Source organism: Drosophila mauritiana, chromosome 3L (genome assembly GCF_004382145.1).
Source record: "Drosophila mauritiana strain mau12 chromosome 3L, ASM438214v1, whole genome shotgun sequence".
Lineage (NCBI taxonomy): Eukaryota > Metazoa > Arthropoda > Insecta > Diptera > Drosophilidae > Drosophila > Drosophila mauritiana.
The window spans coordinates 10,495,529-10,519,395 of NC_046669.1; the positions used below are offsets into that span (position 1 = coordinate 10,495,529).

The 23,867-nt window shown below is 41.3% G+C and overlaps 1 protein-coding gene across 1 annotated transcript; it reads left to right on the plus strand.

Annotated features, from left to right (window-relative positions):
- Positions 1–490: 490 nt before the first annotated feature.
- Positions 491–865, plus strand: LOC117142009. Its single transcript, XM_033305857.1, has one exon. It carries the CDS (start codon positions 491–493, stop codon positions 863–865), a length of 375 nt encoding a protein of 124 aa, XP_033161748.1.
- The last annotated feature ends 23,002 nt before the right edge of the window (positions 866–23,867 follow it).

Below are 23,867 nucleotides of genomic sequence, written 5' to 3' on the forward strand. Positions count from 1 at the left end.
TTGCATATACTTCATATCTCGAAACTTCTACTAGTTAGGCTCAAGTTTTGAATATAAAATATTACATACGTATATGTTAACAGATTATTATTTACGAGTAAGAACCAATATTTGTAATTACCAGCATACGCAAAAGGAAAAATGTTGGCAAGCAATAACTTTTCCGTTTCCTGACAAATTCTTCCCAAACAAAAAGGTTTTCCTAATTCGCTATAATATTTCAACAAACAAGTTCCCAATGGACAAAACTGTCAGCATATGCTGCATAGGGCTTATGGTATACCCCAAAGATGAAGCCACAAAGTCCCAAAACGAATACAGCGCGGCAGCGAGAGACAAGGCATAAAAATAAATGAATAACATAAAAATAAATCATACGCCCCATCGGCCACCCAGTAAAAAGTAAGCCAATACCGTAACCATTACCCTCGCTTCAAAATCACACCCCAACCCGAACCCGAACCCAATTGATGTCCTCCCCCCGATTTTCATGGCGCTAATAAATGCTTATCGAAGACGCATAAAGCGAGTAAATTCGCAGCCATTAAACGGGCATAAAATTCGAAGCCGGGGCCGAGGCGAAATTGTGGGGCCGACAAATCAAAGTACAAGCCTCAGGACCAACCTCATTCTCCTATTTCCCAGCCATGACATAAAACCAGGCAACAATGAAACCCAAAGCGGCTCCCAAGCGATTTCGATGCGGGCATTCATCGGTCGAGCCAAGGAATTGGCCACCCACAAGACCCAAAACCCAGAACCCAAACCCCCAGTGAACCGACCACCCTCGTCACCTCCAGCACCCCATTTAAAGGCCCTTCCTTCGAGGCAACACTCGCTATATAACCATCTTACCCAACGTTGACAGCATACAAAGTAACTTAAATCGAAACAATAAAGCGGCAACTTTGTTCCAAGAAAAAATGCAAAAGAAAGCAAAATGAACACAGGAAAAACGTGGAAGAAAGCTCGAAAAGGAACCAGAAGAAGTGTGGAAATGAGAAACAAGCGAAGTAGGTTATACCCTCATATTATTTGAAAGCATTTTACAATGGCTCATCTAATAATATTGTTATTAAAATACTAGCACATTGCATCAAGTCAAGTAAACTTCACTTTTTAAGGAAATCGATTATGTAGCATGAATTCAATACCAATTAGGGTATTCGAAGCACCATAAAACACCAATGTTTAAACTTCCGATCGAAATTCCCATACCAAGCGTAGGTATTATTACAAAAAACGTTGGAAAAGTCGTGAAGGAAAGTTCCCAAAGAAATTGAGCTGCCGGCAGAGGGAAAGCCGGGAAAGGGGCGAAAAAAGAAATGTAGAAAAGCGCAAATAAATGAATGAATAAAAACGCCAAGGATAGCGAGGATACCATACAGGCAAAGGACTCATAGTGCAGGGACAGAAGGGAGGCAAAGGACGAGAGTTCCACAAAGAAATTACAAAATGTATGCAACAAAAAAATAAAGAGCGGCGGAAAAGTCGGAGTGAAAAGCGGACTGGGTAGGTGCAGCAACGCTGAAAAAATATTAATAAATCCCCGCTACTGTGCGACACGAATACCACCTCACTTCTCCGCCTTCTTTGTGCTTCTCTTTTCACCAGTGTACCAAGGGGCGTATGAGCAATATGCGGTAGAAGAAATGGGTGCTACCAGCAACCAAATCAAAAACGCGCACATATCAGCAACAACCATTTTCGAAAGAACTTTACTTCTTTAAATATCCAAGCGATATATATATATCGCTTTATTCTTTATATATCCAAGTAAACTACCTATCGTGCTTATCTTGTTGACATAAATGTTCCGGTAATTACACGATTCATATAATCTAATTTTAGTTGTCCCATTTAATTTCACGAATATATATTGCCCCAAATTTTGTGAAAAATTGTGGTTACTCGCCGTTCTTCGTAGCGTGCAATCAATTTATTGAGATGTTTATCCACCAATTGCTCTTAGCTAATCATCCGCTTGCCCGCCCATTCACACGCCGCTCACATACCGCAACGCCCACAACGCTTGCCACACCCCCTTTGCGAGCCACAACGACCCTTTGGAAACCACAGCTTCCCGGACGGAGTTGCCACTCGAGCGACCACTAATCATAACGATAACACCTAATCAACCGCAACTCGGCGGGCCATCCAGCGATACGGAATTCGTAATCCGGACGGAATCCGGAATTCCAATCGAAATCCGTAACCGAATCGAGGAGCGAACCACCCACCCACTCCCTGCGCCCACAAATCGAAACCGAAAAAGGTTTCGGGCTAAATTAAATGAAACGTTGATAAGGCGCAAAAGGGCGCACTAAACGATTAAATCGACTGAGCGAGCAAATGAGAGAGTGGCTTTCTCTGCCGCCCGACCTCTACTGCCCCCCACCCCACGCCGGAGGTCACCCACTCGACTGGTGTTTTCCGCCCAACCACCCACACAACTGCCATTGACAACTGACCCGTGGACCTGACGGAGGGCGGACGTGCCCGACTGACTTTCGGCACAAGTGCGCAGCGATGGCGAAAAGTGAATTTTCCGCTCGTCGCTCGCTTGGCTTTCCGCTTGTGGGCCAGCGGGTGACTGGCTGGCCTGCGGGCTGCGGGGTGAGCCGGAAAATTGCCAGCTGAATAATTTCCAGAGCCGACTGCAACAGGGAGGAGTGTTTTTCGGGAGAACACGCAAGGCGCACATAATCAAATGGTGGCATTTTTCGAATAATTTGTACTGTGTTTTTTAAAATTGGAAGTATATATATAAGAAGTATATATTATATAAAAAATTAATAAAATAATAAATATGGAATTATCATTTCTAATATTTCAATTATATGTTCAATGAAAACTTCCAATGCTAGAAACCAAAAGGATCATAATAGGATAATAGGTTCAGAACATGTTTCTTTCTTTATATAATAACATAGGTGTCAGAATATCATTATAATATAATATAATAAGATTCGATCATACCTCTTGGGTTCCATAAACCCAACGAACTGGGCGCCCTCACAGTTGGGTGGCGTTCGTTCGGGTTCGCTTCGGCTTTTATCACGCTTTGTGGCTCGGTTCGATTGTTCGACCAAGTTCGCACGGACACAATGCTGCCAGATATATACAGATATAGGTATATATATATATCCAGAGTTTCACGTCCCATTGCGCATGTGGGAATGCGACGGGGTTTTGGGTCTTGCACATTTCCTTCGACTCTCTCGGTCGTCGAATTGAAACTTCTGGGCGCCTGGTTCATCGGCAGCGTGTTGCGTTCGTGTGTGACGTTCTGTGCAGACCTCGGACCGATTAGCTTGGGCAGGGGGAAGGAAGGATCTGATTCGTGGGTATTGGGGCGCCTTGAGGCCGGGATAACACCCGGCACGACACTCTAAGTGAGTCCTGGCTGTGTCCTGTGTGCTGGTAATTGCAGGACCCCAGCCCAGTTGAGCACACATTTGCTTAACTGGACTTGATTAGGTTTTCGAGGTTAGATACATTACGAATTATTCAGCGCACAGCGGGCGGTTCGACCATGCCACCCAACCCGCCCAACCGCCCACCGCCCAGCCACCCACAGACGCCCCCTCTCCAACTGGCAGCCCTTGGAATTGGATCTCTCAGCCGACGCCGATCCAACCCCACTTGTTTGGACTGCCGGCGAATGTTCGTTCGTGGTTCGCTCTGTGTGCGTTCATTGAATTATTTCAAGCATGCCGAGCATTTATTAGCACTGAAACAAAAAAATCCCTCGCTAGGGGTGACTTTATAATTTAATAATTGAAGTTTTATTGGAAATCGTATAAAACTTTATCTTTGCTACAGGGGAACAGCCAGGGAAACTGGGAATTCTCGTTAACGTTATAATTTCATTTAAAGACGTCTATAATTTATGCAATAAAAATGTTTTTATGCCATAGAATATTATATATTTTGGATAAATATTTTAGAGCTTATTTTTTAAATTGCCAAAAGTTATTTATTTTAAATTGTAAAAATTAAATTATTTATTACAACTTTTATTGTACAAATAAATTTAATTTTAAGTAATAACATTTTTGTTGGTGCATAAATTATTGTATGTGTTGCTGGTTGGACTTCCTCAGCTGCTGCTTTTTTTGATTGTCTTGTAATTGCGTTAGGATGCGAACTTTGTTATCCTTGCCACGTAGCACATAATTGTAACCATTAATATTTTATTGGGTGGTGGTTGGTGTCTGACAGCCAGCGGTACGTTAATGCATTGTTATGCCAAACCATGGCATCTCGTTCCCCTCCTCCGGCCGCCGAGGTTAACTTTAATTAATCGAAGATGGATGCTCGTATTGTTCCAGTGCCCAGTCAAAATATTTGACTTGTAGATGCGCCTCTAATTGAGTGCCCCCTCAAGAAGTTAATGCTCAAAGTGAAAGTTGTTTTTGGCCAACTGCCGCTGTTGGACTTGTTTCTTTGGGCGCAGCCCATCTGGCAGAATGTGCACGAAAATGATGTAAACCTAATTAAATTTCCAATAGAACAAACGACGCCCCTCGAACAGATTCGACGGAGTTCTGGGTTTTTGGGTTTGGCGACGAGCAAGAAGGAAGCAACTTTGAGGATGGCAACCAGATAATTGCCAGATTGCGTCATGCGAGTGACTTTCCTTTCTCCATTACCCCATATCCTCCGCAGTTTGGAAAGCCATCAACTTTAATGCGATGGCCAGGGGGGGATTGGGGCCCTGGGCGGAACCAAATGGTTCTACATGGGACTTCCTGACCTGCGGAGCAAATTGACCAAGACAGATCAAAGAACTCCTCTTTAGAAACTTATTTCGGAAGCTGTCAAAAGCTAATGGGAAAATGTTTTCAGGAGAGTCTTTTGGAAAACTTATGAACAATACAAAACGTGCGTCCATCTAATCCATTTAATGGCAAGAAAAGGAAATTAGTCTATTGATCAAATTTTCATATACATTTATACTACAGTTTTTTTCGAAATAGGATCAAGCTTGTGTCAACTCTTTTCCACTTGAATTTTATCGTTCACTTGTATCCCTCAAAAGCTTTCTCCTGACTCTGAAATGTTTCTACACCCAAATCAGCATAGATGACATAGATAAGTAATTTCATTATCGAAGGAAACACACAAGTGGCCTCTGCCGAACACAAATCTCCCCCAATAAAATGGTATATACATTAACTGAAGCCCGCTGCCCTTCACTTTTCGTCATCCCCACGGAATAAAGCAAAACCCAAATATATCCAACAAGGCGAAAATTATCGAAATGACAAAATGAAAGTGAGTGAACCACCGCCTCCTAGAAACCCCCCACCCATTTGTGGGGGCGGTGGGGCCCATGACATTGTCAGCGTCTTGGCTGCTGTCTTTGTATATTGATGATTTTCCACACCCACACATACCAATACACACACAAATTGAATTATCCCAAGGACCAAATGTTTCTGTCCTTGGATGTGGAGGCTTTTGGGTGGCTGGGAGCCTTCTGTTTGTGTATCTGCGAGACGTCAAAGTATCTTAATTAAATTTCATCCCTTAGCCGAAAAACAAAAACGGAAAGCAAAAGAACACATAATAAAAATGTGCAGCAATTTCTCTCTCGTTTTCTCCACTGACTAATAGACAATTTACGCCTTGCACACAACCACACAAACCAGAAATAACGACGGCAAAAAAGTCACCAAGGCACGAAACATTTTCAAATTAGTGAATTTCCCAGGCAGATACCCAAACAATGTTTTCCACGCTCCCCCGATGCTTCCACCTTTTGGTTTGCTATTTAAAGCTCTTTGAGTAACTCACGGCGGAGACACACTGCTTTTTTATAATTATGGTTAGAGCATCCTAAAAAGTCAACAGACTTCTACTCCTGACTAATGACTCTGTTCACACAGTTAAAATTTGAACATTTTTTCCAGCTACCTTATATATTTTATCTCTTCTTTCAATACCACCTTACTACAGTTCTTACAACTTCAAAGTATTTAATAATCATTGCTAAATCAATAAATCCTGTGTTCTTAAAGCTTTAATTCAGTAATCAGTCCCGGTCCCACCAAGGCTTGTTTGTATATTTCGAATCGGATTTTAAGACTCTCTAGTTAATTCCATAATTTTACAGTGCACTAGAGTGGAGTGCGAGGCCAATGACTGGCAGTCAACTGTTATGCCATTAAATAAAGTTGGCAACACTTAATGCACAGCGACAACAAAACCAACAACTGTTGGGCACGAGGTGGGAGGTCATTTCCTTCGAGGGGTATGGAATTGCTAATAAAATGGCTGGAGGCGGGGTGGAATACCCAGAGGTAGTGCAACCAAAATCTATAAAATGCAGCAACAATTTGGTGGGATGGCGACTTTTGTCCTAAAAGTGTTTTGTATTGCTTTTGTTGCAACCATTTGTTATTCGTACAGTTATCCCTTTCACTTCCCCTGAGTCGAGTCCGCACCCCTGTCCCTATGAACATGTCACATTTAGGAGCGACTACGTGCCAAGAGTTGCATGTGCCGAGCAACAAGCCAAACGCTAGCCCCTTGCTCTTCCCCCATTTTCGTCGACCCTACGTGGTGCAACAACAACAACATTGGGGAAAACAACTAGAACTTTTCGTGGTGCCCAACGGGGGGCCATCCAATGCTTCGTCTCCTTTTCTCCCTTTTTGCAGTCAGGCACCGCAATTTGCGCGTGATATCCTTTACACCCACACCCTTGTGCACACATACAGACAACCCCCTCTCACCATCCCTCACCACCAGACCCGGTGGCAACGTTTTCGTTATCCTTTAGGAAGCTACCACTCACAGCTACCGTTCCGAATTGAATTAAACTCAAACTTTTACCAATTTACAAAAGCAACATAGCAGCAAAACAGCCGAGAAGAAAACTGGTGGGGGGCAAGAGGAGAGTCCTGGCAGGATAAGGACCAAAAGGGGGCGGAAAGTGGGCAAGAAAGTCGAGGCAACTACTAACAAAAGTCGAAGCTAAGAAAGTTTTGCGCCAAAGTAGAATCAGGTTTTTGCCAGCTTATTTTCCGCCAACGTCTTTTCCATTGGCAAATATAGCGATGGTAAAAGGTCGTGACAAGGTCACGAAGGCTTATTCTTATGCATATATTTAAAAATAACTTAAAAAAGTTTTGCCAAGCCAAAAGTTTTATTTTTAGCCTATCGTGATTCAGCGTTGGTATATCAAAAGGTGCGTTGATCTCAATTTAGTTTCAAAACATGATAATATCTGTTCCTTTTAATTCATAATCGCTTAAAAAATTTAAGAAAATCTCGGTCCATGTAAACATTTTCCCAGCTGTCGAAATTTTCCAAGAATAATAAGATTCTTAGAGTAATGTACTTAGAACGAAGCCCATTAGGATTAAACACAGAGCTATTCCCAAATCATAATTCTGGTCCGGCCATCGCTAGTTCACTTGGCTTTCATATCTCCTTTCTCCCACTTTCGGCCATCAAATGCAACCTTTTCCAAGTTTACTTTCCTACTTCTTCTCCACCTCGAACCCTTGTCCCTCGTCCTGATTCTCTAGCTGTTGCTTGGGTTGTTGTTGTGGAAACACAATCTGCCCCGTAAAAGAGCTTAAACCCTGTCAAGCCACCCATTAAGAGGTGGGTGCGGACGGGGGGTGTCCGCGCCGAAGTGGAGGTGGAGCGGGTGGACAGTGGAACATTTTGCGTGATGGCATACCAAGGCATGCATACCAATACAGGGATAATTGCACTGGGAAAAAATAATAATAGCTCTCGTAAAATAATTTATTCAAAACTATACATCATGTCGGGATATAAAACTTCATCATTTTTAAATTTACCTTTAAATAATGTTTTATCATACATTCCGAATATTAATTTGTTTATTTAAGCCCCAAGAACATAATATTTTTCGCAGTGTTTGGTCGATGGTGGAATGGAGTAGCCTGGCAAAGGACAACTATGGGTGAGCTTTTTGGTCGCACAGGGACATGGCTTGGCCTAAGTTGTTTGTAGCTGTTGTTGCCGCATTCAGGATTGTTGCTTTTTTTCCTCTGCTTTGGTTACTTTAGTCGGTTTTCTTTATTTCTCTATCCCTCTTTCCCATTTGGGTTTCCCCAACCATCGCCCCACGCCCTGTTGTTGCTGGAAATTATAGCATGTCCTTTTCGGACTAAGGACATCGGACCGTACGGAGCGTGGACTATGGCATTGCTATGGTTTTTCCCAAGGAGCGGGCGTCAGGTGGTGGAAAAGGGGCAGGGACGGGGAAGGGGAAACAGGGGGCAGATGGCTGTATTTATTTGGATCGGACATACGGATGGGATTGGGTGTAGGAAAAAGAGGCAGCCAGAACTGTGACGGCGACTGTCGACTTTGGTGCGATATTTTGTCATCTGCCAACTGGAATATAATCGAGTTGTAGTTGGTGGTGGATGAAACGAGGACGATAGAAAAATAACGGGGGATATGCCTCATAAGATGGTGATGATAATATGCTGTTTTGGGGAACACATGATAGATTATGATTGCCTGAGGACGGAAAAGCAATTTGAATCAAATATATGCTTTGAGCTATCGGTTGTCGTCTTTTTTATAAGAAATCCTACGGGTACAATCACGGAATGTTGAACATGATTTAAAATATTATAAAAAACAGTAGAGTGAATAAATTAAGCTTATTCCTATGGTGTATGTTTAAAATAAACAAATAACACCAGAGCACTCCATAACCTTTTGTTATAGTTAATATTACCGAAATTAATAAGCTTGTTTCGTTGACTTCTTATTTAAAAATTTTTATTTAAAGCGATCAAATATTAACTCTAAATGGTATATGAAAATATGTATATTATTATAAAATTGTGAAAATACACTAGGTATAATAATACTTATTATAATTAATACACATAAATGGAAATGAACATTTCCCCAATCCTACATTAACTCCATCCAATTATTCATCGGTGGCCCTTCAGCTGAAGTTTCATCCCCTAAATAGTTTCCACCTCTTGTTAACCATCCACAAATCATTTTTCGCCCCTCGGCTGGCGACACTCGAGCGACAAACCCATGCCAAATGGAAAACCTAACCAACCCGAACCCCCAGATCCGTCCAGATCCCGTGGTCATCAGTCTCTGCAGGTCACAGATACACGTACCGAAGGACTGAAGGACCGACTGTCCGTCGGATGGGACATAGAAAAAGTAGCTAAAACGAAAAGTTAATAGAGAAAGGCAGCAGTGGCAGCAGCAGAATGTGGGGCCAAGGCAACTTGGCAGAGCAGAGGAGTCCAAGGACCGCAGGACGACGGACAAGTCAGTCAAGGCAAAAATTTACAAAAAGGTCGCTCTCACACACACACAAGCACTTAGACCCAAAAAGATAGAGAAGGACAATGTCCAATGGTCAGCTGAAAAGTTTGGAACTTTTGGCAGGGGGTGATGTTGCCCTGTGAGGGAAATGTACAAACAAATCGAGCAGACATTGAGAGCGCCCAGGAAAGGGCGGCCAAAAAGGATGGCCAGAGTGCAAAAGCCGGATTGGTAAGAGAAACCCCAGCGGAACAACAACAACACCAACAACACGGACAGTCAGACGCAGATAGCAACAGACAAACAAATAGACAAACAGACGTTGACCCAAAAGTTGAAGTGCAGATCTAAAAGGACTTTCCGATGCCCCTCTGCACCCTCTAAGCCCACCTCTCAATTTTGAATGCCCCTTTCCCATCAGATGACCAAAAAGTTTGATTTAAGCTCAGCAAGTTTTTGGGTTGGAAAATGTTGTGGAACGGGTCGAGTATATCACGCATACGCACTGTGGCCATGATAGGCCAACACAATATTGTATCTGCGTGTATTTTCTCTCTTGAATTTAAACATTTAGTCAACTTTGGTAGCAAAAGTTAAAACTTTGCCAGCTCTTACACGAAAAAAACGCTGAAAAAAATGGGAATATAAAATGAAATAAAAAAGAGTTTATGGCCAAAAGTGGGGAGAGCACTCAGTTGAGAGGGTCCTGTTCTGTAGTGGGCGGCTCACTTCTAGGGCTGGGCTTCTGCTTTTTGTGTGGAGTCATTGCCGCTGGCAGCATAATATTTTCTGCTAACGCAGTCACTTTTCATAAACTTTCACCAGCAACAACAATGAAAACTCAAACAGTAACAAAAACAACACAGGAGCAACTTGTAGAAATGCTTGCAAAAGGCAAAAAGGATTATAGAAAATTGCCAGCAACATGAGCATGGGTTAAGGGTAGGGCGTTTTGGTGTTTGGATGTGGAGCGCTCGGATGGAGTAGCGGCTGAAGACTTTGGTCCGAGTGGGGAGAGGGCAGAAAGGGGACAGACTGACGCGACTTGCTGGAGACAGATGGGCTGAAAGGTGGTGGATGGAGAATGGAGGACGATGGTTCTGCGCATATTGTCAACTCTGCTGGGCGACTTCGTTGTCGTCGTCATCGTCCTCATTGTTATTACAGCCCTCTGGCACACCCAAGCCCAGGCGGAATAAAACACCGAGCACCGAATGAAACCCCCATCACCATCGCCACCACCCACTGCACCACGCACATGCCTAAAAGCCGTCAACACAATGTTTGGCTTAGAGACGAGGCAGCGCGACAGCGATGTTCAACAGACATGGCACAGTGGTCGAAAATTGGGGGATTAACTCATAAGAGCCAGCTTAACAGATATAACAATTAAAGTCCCTTGTGTTAACTCAATATGCACTTCAGAAAAATAGGTTGGAAAAGAGAAACAAATTTAGAAAAAATATGTGTATATATTTAAAATAAACTTGCAAGTTAATATTTGTATAGAGAATGTAAATCTTTTACTATAGTACGGCTTATAAAATTCATATTCATTCAGTTTTACGAAATCAGCAAGTATAATTAATGTTATTATTTTGTGAGTTCACAAATGACAACTACAAATTTAAGAAATGGCTTACATTTTCAAGAGGTAGGGCGAACTTTGAACTTAATTAAAATGGGACACCCTTCACCATTTTCGTATTCCCTCAGCTTTTTCTTAAAATTAATATGAAATATGCATATATTCCGACCACATCAATTACCCCCACCAGGAAAATTCCAACCCAGCATCTGCGAAATTTCCATGCCACTGTGCATTTTGTCAGCGAAGGTCGTTTGCCATTGATGTGGGTGGTTGGCGGTCGGTGGGCAAATGGCGCTGGGTGGTGGGGAAAATTGCGAATAACGCGGAGAGAGAGATGGCCATAGGCAAAGCAGCTTTAAGGGCAACCGGGTTCTCTGGATATTTGCAGGCTTTGATTGTGTAGTCATGTCAAAATAATAGTCAACTTACATGCCGCAGCAAGCAGCCACCCACAAGGCCACCCACCCTGGCACTCCAGCCCTCATCATCTAATCCCATGGGAAAGTTTCGAATTACCCAGAAAATGACGAAGCTGCCGCTAAGTGGCAGGAATTTGGTTTGACTGCCGCAAAAGAGATGCATAAAACGAGGCAAAGTTCCTGCGGTTTTCGCTTGAACATTTTTCATTTTCCTCTTGCCACTTTTCAAATTTATCCATTTTCTTCTTTCGCTCACCTCCTCATCTCGCCGTGATTCCGATTCCGCCTCATTTGCATAGGACAATGAATCAGGCGGAAAAAAATAAATTTACGCATATTCGGGATATTATTCCATAAGAAGGTTGCCACTGTCTGGATCGCAGTCATCCCCCAACCCAAAGTTCGCCAAGCCCAACCCTTGGCTGTCTCGTTTCGAGACCCTTGACAAGCTGCCAGGATATTTTTCGCCCATCTCACACTCCACATCCGCTCGTGCAAATATCGGATATAAATTTGAGCTGCATATGCACAGGTTTTGTTCAAGAATACACAGCTAAATTATAATAAAAAAAATGTCATTGTCATCGGACGTTCGTCATTGCAACCCCTGTGCTTCATGCAACCACCCACAACAGCCTTTCAACCCAATCGCTTGTATTATTTTCTTTTGTCATTGTCCTTTTTTGCCCATTTGATTTCTTCCTTTTGTATTTGTATAATTTTTTCTGTCGCCTCGCCAACCCCCTAACATTCCATCCACCCACTCCCCTCGCTGTCTGTGGCACGTCTTTTTCCATTTGTTCTTTCCTTCATTCCTTCGCTGGAAGCTTTCCTTTTGGGTTTTCTTTTCTCGCTTGGGGTTTTTTTCCTCGCACTGGATCGAGGCTGTAACTTTTAGCCATCATCATCATGTTGGCAGCCGGCTCATTCCCTTCTTCCACTTTTTTTCCATGGTCTTTTGCTGCTCGCAGCTTCTTTTGCCATTTTTATTGTTCTTGGCACACACAACTTCATTTTAGCCCACTTTTGGGTGGTTTATTTTTATGGCTCCATCCCCGAAGTTCCCCTTACTTCGGTGTGTGTGTTTGCGTTGGATTCTTATGCTATTTGCAGACTCACACCCATTTCTGCACACGGAAGAAAAGAGAGCTGACCCGAAGTCAAGAACTTTGTGCAAGAGTCTTAAGTCATATGAACCTGAAGAACCCTGTAGCTTTGATGTTTTTGGAGTTTGATCTTTCGTTACTTCTCAGACCCATATTGCACTTATAGATCTTCAAACAGTGTGCAATTGTATCTACAAAGTATACAACATATAGCATAAGTCAACAAAATCATAATTGATTTTTAATAAATAAATAATGATAAGCTGAGTTTAAAAGATTTTTGTTGTCACAGTATGAATTATGGAAAAGGTAGATTGTAAAATAACTAATATTTTCTTTCAGTGCATCGCCTCCCACTTCCCTGGACACCATCTTTTTTTTGTCCGTTGTCTTCCTCTTGGCTTTGACTTTGATGAGATTTTTTGAGGTTAATCCCTTGTAGTGCCAAGGACCAAACGCGTCAAGTCCAAGTCCCTGCAATGGCTTTTGTCCTTTGAAAATGAATGTATGTGTGTGTGTGCCCTGTGCGTGTGGGCGTGCATCTGTGTGTGCGTGTGGATGATTGTTCCTTGGTGTGGAGTGGAAAATTAGTACATGTTGAAAACGCTGCGATTGTTCCTGCGTTGTCCTGTCAAGGAGCCGCTTTGCCATGCTCCGCTGGACAAAAGGCCAGCACAACGGTATGTTGGATGTGGGGTTCTGAAATGGGAATTCGGGATGGGATGGCGGAGCAGGAGGATGTTGAAGAGCTGAAAAGGAAAGCGGAGGGCACACTCCTCTGATAAAACTCTCTGCTTGGTTGCACCTTTTTTAACGCTCTGCTATTGCTTCCCATTGTTGTTCCTGTTGTTCCTCCTTGATGCCGGATTGTACGAAAATTAATTTTGTTACTTACCAACTGCTCCTGACACCGCTTTCAGATGGAAAGGGAATGAAATCAGAGTGGAGGACGAAGGATGGGCACCATGGGGCCAGGGGGAAAATGCCCGGGCAGCCGGAAATGACACCTTGAGCAATGCGTGGACGATGATTGCCAAGGATCGTGAATGAGATGGGTGAGGATGTTTTCGCAACTCAGGGGAATGTGCTGAAAAACAGCCAAATTGGCAGGGAATGTGGGGGGAATGTTGAAAGAGAAAAGAATAATGAGGCGATAAAATCGAGATTAAGATGTCCGGATACTTCATTTGCTTTAAAAAAGAAGAATTTCGAAAAGTTTCTAATTAAAATAGGTTCGATATAATGTTTAACAGATGAATATTGATTTAGGCTGAAACTTAAAAATTATAATAACATAGAGAAACTTTAAAAAATACTAGCTTAGTTCCACATATTATTTCATTTTCCTCCACTTTTACACTTATTTATTGCACGATTTTCAGCTCTATTTCAAGGAGAATAGAAATAAGGAGGCTCTTCAACAAAGTTTCCATCATTTTTAAAAATGCAACGCGGCCCACATTCAATTGAAAATCTCTGGAGCAAAATGAAACGCAGGACAGAAAAATGTGGAGAAAATGTGTAATGAGAAATGAGGAGGCAGAGAGTTTTATGACAAACATCCACTCGAGAAATAAAGTCAGATTATAAAATAAAATGTACCAAAACGGACTTGCAGCAAAGGGTGAGTTGTAAAATGTGGAAAAACGTGAAGAGAAATGGGACAGAGCAATGCTAGGGATATAACTTTTCCCTTTAGTTGCACATAAACTAGGGAACGGCGCAGTTTTCGCCCGCCTTTACACAACGAAAAAACTATAATTTGTTAAATATAATTATTTTTAGTTTGATTAAAAATGTAATGGAATTTTGGATAATGGAAAATTGTCTGGACCAATGCCACAAAAATTATTATTTGTTGATAGCACTAAACGTACTAAACTAATTATAATTATGCGCCTTCTATGAATTTTCTACTGTGCACTCATTTTGCTGCGTTGTTCACTACGGTGCCACACTGCGTATACTTAATATACGGGTTCAGCCAAAACACTCAAACAAACGCACACTTACACACACTTGCCAAGCGAGGGAGAGAGACATAAATATGATATTTATGGCGATAAGCAACCAAAAACCCACACACTCATGGGAGGATGTGCACAGGATACACACACAGGACACACACATTAAATGCCAGATATCCTTTTAACACTTAAAGCGGTGAAAATATTAAAAACAAAAAACCGCAAAGTCAACAACAAAGGCAACAACAAAAACAGCAAGGGAATTTTTATTGATAAATGTGCAGACATACGAACAAATGCGTCGGAGAAAGGGGCGTGGGCAAATGGGGTGGCGAAAGTGGGGAGTGGGCGGGATAATCGGGCTTGTGTGTGGCTGTCCCTCAGTCCGCTTATCTATCTCCAAGTGTGTGTGTGTGAGCGCTTCCCTCTTTTTGTCTTTTTGTCCATGTACGAGTGTACGTGGGCTAGTGTTGGTGGGTCGTGTCTATGTCGGACCGCAGAACGCAGCGCAGCACAACGAAAGTGTATAAAAAATTATGAAACAGCTCGCACCGTTCGTCGTGGTCGCGACCCACCCAGCACCACCCTGCACCACCCAACTCCACACGGAAAACAACGAACTAACCACCCAAAACACCCTTCTTGACCCATCATCAACAGCCTGCTTAACAATGGGCTAAATAATTTACAAAAACTATAGGTACTTGGATTCAAATTGGACAAATTAATTAACTTACTAACCTAAAATATGTTATCCTTACTTAATAAATTTAAAAAATGTTCAAAGAATTTGTTCAACAATTTCTTATTCACACTGCTAAGTAAAATCCACACATTGAAGTCTAAGCAATTCTAAGCTCGCCCACTCTAAAAGTGCCCACTGTCCCTAAACCGGAGGTTCGTCCTTGCTGTTCGCGTCTCACACTTTCCACACCCTCACCCACACAGCCGCAAACACACACCAACACAGGCGCACACACGTTCATATCACACATGCTGCCTTCTGACATGGTTCCGGCTTGTTTGTTTGGTTTATTTTATGACCATAACCAACAGCCCGACCGACACTCTGCCTTTCGTCCAGCGCACCCCACCGGCCCTCATCCAGAAGCACTCCATCTCCCCCGAACACCGCGCACACCCCTCGGTCCGCTCCTGGCAGTCAGTCTCCTCAACTATTATACAGAGCCATGCCTATGCACAATGGAGGAGCAGTCGAGCTACAGGCCATGTCGAAATAATACTATATGCTTCGAGTGTAGTGTGTGACTCGACACTGAAAGATATGTGTCACATACAAGCCAACGAATGCTAATTTATATCCTACATGTTAATCTAATAAAATAAATAAAAACAATTGTTATTACTTTTAAAAAGGATTCAAATTAAGCTCACTCAACATTAGATGCTCTAGTCCAAAAATAACAATAAATAAATATTAAATAAATATTTAAATAATAAGTTCTTGTTTCATAGCTGTATTTTGTGCACGTGTTTGCATTTCATGCAGCTGTGTGTGTAAGCTAGTAGTTTTTGCCGGCTGTTTGACTCGGTTTAAGTTCACCGTGTCCCCTCAACTTTGTGTGTGTCTCTCTCTAACCCATTCACCCCGTCTCTTTCTCTGCCACGCATATAAATTGCGTTGCGCTTCTGCCTCTTGCTGGCTAAATGTGAATGTATGTGTCAGAGTTACGCTTAGCTCGTTTTTGGTCCGCTTTTGGGAAGCTTAAATGCCATTTGTATGCATTGAATGTTGCATGCCACCCAGAATATAACCCCCTGGGTACCCCAACACCAGCACTTGCAAATCGCAAGGAAATAAAAACTTTCGCGTTGTTGCCACACTTCCATATGCATCCACACAGCAGCCTGGCAACCCTATTCTCCGCTCTGCATTTCGCATTCATATTTTTTTGCGCTTATTTTTTGTTGTTTGCCCCTAGCCGCAGCAGCTAAAATATGTTCGCCACACACTATTTTCCCCCCAATTTTCCCAGTTCCATTTGCCATTTTCTGATTCGTTTAAAATTTATTTTTTACCCCCTTAACCACTTTTGTGTCCTTTTTCTGTTTGGCTTCAACTTTGTTTTACATTTCTCTTTCCCCTGGCGAAAAGCTGCAAAAATGTTGACTCGTTCGCTTGCACGGGGTCAGGGGTCTGACAAACTGTACAACTGCCACCCGAAAAGCCCCCGAACTTCCACCTGTCCGCCCCCGGCAGAGTTCACCGTGGGAGTGTGACAAAGTTGACATTTGAGTTGGAAAAACATTCACCGCAGCAAATGCAAGCACAAGTAACAGATATTAAGCCAGAAAGAAGTGTCCGCTCAAGGGAGTTGTCCGCTCAGAGCAGACTTAAGCTTACTAAGGAGTTAAGCCTAATGGCAGGGGCAAAATAGTCGTAAAGTACTCAAAAATATATATCAGTTTGGAAATGTATGGCATTTTAAGATGTCCTATATGCCATACAACTTAGATAATCCAGACCCACTCATAGTACCCATACCATGGTAATAAAAATAATACAATAAATATTTGTTACATTGGATTAAAATCACGAAGATTAGATGGATTTTACGTTAAGGAGAAAAATATTTGCAAACTTTTCCAATATTGTGTCAAAAACTTGAAGTGCTTCCTAACTAAGATTATAATTAAGCCTTTTTCCCAGAGGAAATAGCTGACAAAGGCCATCAGTCAACTAAATCTGCAATGGTAACAAATGGACCAGAGACTAATCTCTTCAACTATGATTGTTGTCGATTTAAGAAATTTGTCAGATTATAGGAGAACTCTACTTAGCAAGAGTAATTTCATACGTCCTTTTTCGAGACTCCCTGACGTTTTTGTAATCACCACTGATGGCTCGTTTTATGTTACACATCGAAGTTCATGAAATTTGAACAGAACCCTTGAGACACTAGGTAGAAAATCTGTTGCTCAGGGTGTACCAGGTATTGTTTTCCACATGCTGTGCTAAAGGGTTAAATTATTGCTATATCAGATCGTATTTGTATTTGGGGGCGGAAGAGCAACCCTTAGAGAGTAACCCATCATGGGTGGGCGACCCGGCCATAACCCTTACGCCAACCTTTGCGTACGGACCACCCCCTGAAAACCCTCACCCTGATCACCCCCATGTATGGGCACTTATTCTATATTTTACTTAATGCATTCCCCGCTTATCCTCATTTTTATTAGTGTTTCAATATTCTTTTTCACTTTGCTTGGTTGCGTTTTTCCCAGCCATCCTTGCCCCATCCGCTTCCTGTTCTATCCCAGCTTTGTTTGCTCATGTCCTGGATTCCTGTTTGGGTTGGGTTCCGTCCTCATCGGCTCTTTGGTTCTTTGGCTCTTTGGATGTGGCTCGTTTCAGCCATTAAATGGACAAATGAGGGATATAAAACAATTCGCCTTGGCTTCCTTTCTTTTCCTTTCGTTTCCTTTCTGCATGTCGCTCCTGTCCGTTTCCTTTGGGTTTCTTCTGGCCTTTTTTGGGTCTCTTCTTGGACTTCTTTTTTTCGCATAAGCATTTTATTTATTATTATATATGTGTGCGAGTGTGTGTGTGTGGATGGGTGGGTGGGTATTTCCTATTTGGTCCGGGTTTGGTCACTTTATTTGTTTGTACCTTTCCAATGCAAAGTGTTTTGTATCCTTTTTGTGTGGGGAGGAATGCGGAGGGTTACTGGGTTTGGCATTCGGGTGCGAGGATTTATGCTCATGTTGGTTTTCTGGGTGTTCCTACTTTGCCTTTGGGTGTGTATATCCCTCCCACTCTCGTCTGGGCTCGTCCTTTCATGTGTCCTGTTTATGTAATCGCCGACATTAGTTTCTGACTGCCCTGCCATGTGTTTGCTTCTCTTTTTTTTATGCACTCGCATGGGATCATATGATTTTTTAAAATTTTCGCTTCTATTTCGGAAAAACAATTTTCAAATGTAATTTTAAATTTATACCTTTAAGATTACGATTTAAAGGGAATTAAAAACCCAAATTTAAGGATGAAATATATCTTAGCTTTGTCTTTGAGATTTAATTAAACCGAAATCAACAACTTTTTTATTTTTAAATATTTATCTAGCTAATAATACTTTTTTGTAGAATTAGGGTATTTCACAAGTCGGCCTCATTCTTAACATTTTTTCCAATTTTTGTTACCGTAGATGGAAAGGAATCTTCCCTCGATTCCACTTTGACCTGTCCTTGTCCTTTTCTTTCTCATTTATTTTGATTTCTTTTTTATACATTTTTTCCACTCACTTTTCCTTTGGCTTTGCCAAAAAGTTACCTTAATTTTCGAAGCTCTCCTTTTGGACCACTCCTTGCAGGAATTTCGGAGATTTCGTCCTCCGCTTTTTGTGCTGGCGCATAGAAAATGAAATGAAAATAAAATGATACTCATTAATTTGATAAATCGCGGGCACAACAGAACTCGGCTTTGGTCCTCCTTGGCTTTTCTTTATGTACTTCCTTGGACCTTTCCACCACTTCATCCTCTTAGTTGGTTTTCCTCGCTTTGCTTAATAATACCGAAAGATTTTATAAATGACCAAGCTGCAAATGGAAAAAGTTGACCTTTAGCGTAAATAGAAACACCATCAACCCACCACCACCCCCGTTAAATGTTTCCGCCTTTGTGAGCGTTGATTTTGTTTTCCCCACCCATCATCATCGTCATCTTCCGCAGTTCTTCGTGAATTTTTAAGTAATTTCATCGTCCCTTGTCCACTTGAGAAATTTGTAAGCAAGACTTCTTCACCACTTGGGCATAGAAATATTTTGGCCGACATTACGCACTTGGTCAGCCATCTGCCCTCTTGCCCCTGCGTGTTTCCCTTATTTTCCTTGGATTTTTCGGAGCTGCCAAGCTTTTATTAGCACACATTTAATAGGGTCACGCGTGTACTCCCACCCCGTGGTAGGTGTTTTTTTATTATTATTAATTTTCCAGCAAGTTACATGGCCACCAAGCCGAAAGCAAAACAAGGGCAGGACGAACAGGATGCGGGAGGAGCCAAGGAGCAAATCAACCGCCCACAAAACAGGACAAACACCAAGCAAACGAAATGCGAAAGGACACTTAACTGTGACGGACAACAAAAAATAGCGGTTCGTTTGGGCGTTAGGAAATGAGGTTCTATGCCAAATGAGGTCACTTTTTCCACCTCTCACTTCTCAATTTTCCCAGCTAGACCAACGAACGACGAAAATATTTGAGGAATTACCCCAAAGTGTATTGCGAAGGAAGCGGAAAGTTAAGGCTAATTCGGGAGGAATATACTTCTACTACTCTTTTAATAAAACTACATAATTTAGAAAAAACTCGACGAATTTAAAAATTCTGTTCTTATTTGACTGAATTGAGATATTTTTGTGTTGCGAAGAATTTTCTCAGAAATGGTCTATAATTTTCTAAGTATTTCCCATACAAATGGGAATTTATATACACACTATTAAATTCATGTGACACGACTTAAGAGAATATTTCGCAGTAATAGCAGATTTCGATATATTTATTGAAAATATTATTTTTAGTGCAATTCGCGGTATATTTTCAGCACACTTAATAAATCTCACAGTAGGAAAATTCCACTCATATGGGGATCACAGCACAAGGCCTAATGTACTTGAAACCCGACTTTAAGAGTTTATAAACAAAACGCTGACAGTAGCTGTTGTTACTCGCCAGCTAACTGAGTCAACAAACCATTAAAGCAATCAGTTTGGGGATCGCATTGCATTACCAGGAATTTTTCATATATTACCGTGAAGTGAAACTCGATCCCGGACACACATGACGTATACGCAATATGCAAAAAGCTTCGCGTGGCCTTCAGAATGGGTGGTGAAGGCAATCGAGTGCCAGCCGTTGCTGCAAGACTGCAGCTGATGGCGCTGGTGATTAGTCCACCTATGGCTAAGATGTGCTGGCCAACTGTAATAACTACTGCCAGGCACTGGAGGCACTACTAAAAAAAATTAATCGCAGAGGAAGTTGGACAAAGAACTAGAAGGCAGTTGCCAAAGAGAGTTCGATGCGTTTGGAAGTGCGGTAAAAAATCGCGGTTCGATTAGTCGTGGTTTGTTCAACGTGGCGTATACGTAACGCAGATTGCCAAGTGGCGAAATGAGTGAAAAGGTGGAAAAAGAGAAGGAGTCGTCCACAAAGGAGAAAGTCAAGGAGGAAACCACCAAAGATGATCCGACTTCCGTTTTAACGTTTGACACACATCCGTATTTTCCATTCCTGTTCGATCCCTATTCGTCATCCAAATATGGCTCACAAGTGAGGGAGAGGAAAATCGATCGATGCTTGAAGCAGTTGCAGGATGCTCTCAAGGGAGGAAAGTATGTTATCCTTAAATACTATAGACTATACATATATTTTCATAGATATCGAAATTAGTATTTATAATAGGTAAGAAATACAGTTTTAAGATAAGTCTTCCAGTTTTGAGGCTTACAATAGTAACGCTTTCGCAATAATTTACCAAATCTGCAACATAATCTTTTGCCAAGCGAATGACTTCATAAAGCAATCCCACCTTCTTTACCTACGACGTTCACCCTTAATCACCATCAATTATGTTCACTGTCAATTGGCAAATTGACAAACGATTGCAGTTGGATTTGTGTAAATAATTCAGGGCGAAGCGCAATGCCAGCCGGGGCAAATTCGGCTCGTCCTCCGGCTGGCTGACTATTCATAAGGATCAAAGGCACACAGACGTGCAGACATACACAGACATACACTGGCTGGCATTCCAGTTAACCCGAAAGTGAGTTGTCTTGCGGTTGTTGCTGTTGCTTGTCAAGGGGCATTAGCATTTCAGGACTGTAACTAATCACAAATGATAACATTTGCATGTGCAAACACAGACGCACACAAGGGCGGAGGTGCGGGCCAGGCTATTTGCATACTTAAGTGTGCAGTTATTACCTTGTTATATCGATATAAATAACAACTGCGAAACGGACAAACACAGATTGCGCCTAATGAATCCTTGTTTGTTCTAATAAGTTTTGAATGCATTATTGATTTACACATTGACCGGACAAAAGAGGGACTTAGTAGCAGATTAAAATGGCCAGAAATCACCACAGGAATTGTAATGCTTAAATATTCAATGGGCTCAAGCGGAAAATATATATATATCTAACATATTCTTCAAAGCTCTTGATTAAACTTTCTTTCACATTTGCCGGCATAGTAAATCAACATGGCACAAGAATATAAAATACCTAATGTCAAGTATCCGCCACGTAAACAGTTTGACCAAGACATATCCCTTGGCAGCAATCAAATCGAGGAGCACACAAAATGCAAATGAAAACATTTAATTGTATTTGCATACAATTTTCCCATATCTACTGCATCCACCCACTTGGGTCAGAAATGAATATTTATTGCCAGTAAAAATTCAAACAAATTAAATAATGAAGATTGCATTTTAACGGGCAAACACTGGGATCAACACAACAAAAAATATATATAAAAGTGAGAGAGGGATCCTATCTCCGATTTGTGATTGAATTGTCACATTTCATATTTTGCCGTTGACTTTTTTCTATATTCAGCTTTTTCTATAAATAAATAATAATATCAGAAATAATTTGTTGCACATTTCGCTTCGGTTTGCCAACCGCAAATACGAATCAATGGCACAAACATTCCGTTCGAGTTCTGTAATATTTTGTGGAACACAAAAAATAAAATGGCAACAAAATACATTTGCTAAAACTACTATAATAATAATTAAAACAAATAAAAATAGTTGCGGTGAGATAATTCACAGAATTTATGCGGAAAAGTCAAATATGATAATTGCAACTTTCCGATGGAAACGGACAGTAGAAAATAAATAATCAGCTAAAAGTGGGAGTAGGTGGTTGGTAAATGTGTGCCATATTTAAATAAAGCCAAAGCTGATTATAATTGAAATTTGGGTACGTCAAATGGCGCAAAAAATAAATCGAATAATTACAAAAATATTTACTGACATTTCATTTTGTAAAATGGCACAAATTAAAGGTAACTAGTTGAAAAGTGCGCGGAAAGCGGTAGTTAAGTTAAAATACATTTGTTATTTAAAGAGCTGCTGTATTGCATAGTAACTATATTGAAAATGCATACTAATATAGCTCAGTTGAAGAGTTACACTTCAATATTATTAAGTTTTGTTAGTTATGATAGGTTAATACTTGTATGTACATAGCACAACTAAGTAATTTAAGAAAGTAATTAAATTGTTCCAAAATCAAAAGAGCCATAAATTGATTAAGGATTTTTACGATGGCCTTCGTTATGAATAGCTCAAGAATTCCGGGCGATTTTCTAACTGAGTAAACAAACAAGATTTTCAATCTTAAGCTTGCTTCCTGTTCCTATCCCTCTGATTTTCCACTTTCCTCAGCTCGGATGCTGCAAAACTTTATTTCCATAAAGCGGCGAGCATAAAATTAATTTACTAATTGATGAGGCCCTGATCTCAATACGCAAAATACCCCGACGAATTATCATCATCGTCGACAATGCAAACAAGTTGAAATTCAATTACGCGAGCGACGGCGACGATGGGGGCGAAGATTTCGAGAGAATGGGGCTTCGGAGGTGGAAACTGAGAAAAATAATCATAAGGCTGCGAGAAAACAAAGCGAAAAGCGAAGAAGCCGAAATGGAAAGGGAATTGTGAACTGAAGTGGGGCGGTGGTTACGAGCTAAAGAGCAATAGCAAATATAAGTAAATAAATAAACCGAATAAACTGAAAATTTATTGAAGAAATACGCGAGCCGCACAAACAAAGGCAGCGTATGATGATGATGATCAATCGGTGGGGCTATCGAGGGGGGGAGCATAAATGGAAGCCATATAGGCGACAATACGCAACCAAAATCGGCGACGATGCTGTCGATAAACCAACTTAAATCTCACACCCCGACGACAGCAATGGATGACGCCAATGAAAAAGCGACGACAAATGACGACTTCGACAATTAGAATCCAAGCGTAGCCCTGCTGCCCATAAAAAGATACAAATGCAGAGAAAGAAAAATGTATCTTTGTATTCAAAAAGGATTGCTTAATTACAAAAATCTCTAAAATGTAAAACAGGACTTTCCAGAAAAGTGATTACAAGCCTAAGATACATTTGTATCTTTTTAGATTTGTGTGGCACACTTTCAAGTAAGAACTTTTTTGCGTGTAAAAAACCCAGATACGAAGTCAGATACAGCGACACTCCAAGGTTCCAAATGGGTCCATGTGCATCGAGTGATTTCACAACATTTAATAAATAATTTCATAATGGCTTCGCTGACTTCCATTCCGAAATTCAAATGAAAAAGTCACCGAAAAAGATTTCGTTCCTCTTTGCACATAATTTAATTTTGGTTGTTTTTTTCTCCTCGTCTGCATCTTTCGGTTGTATGTACTCAATTAAAAAGCAAAAGACCAAAGCGGCAGCAAAATGGAAAATTATTCCG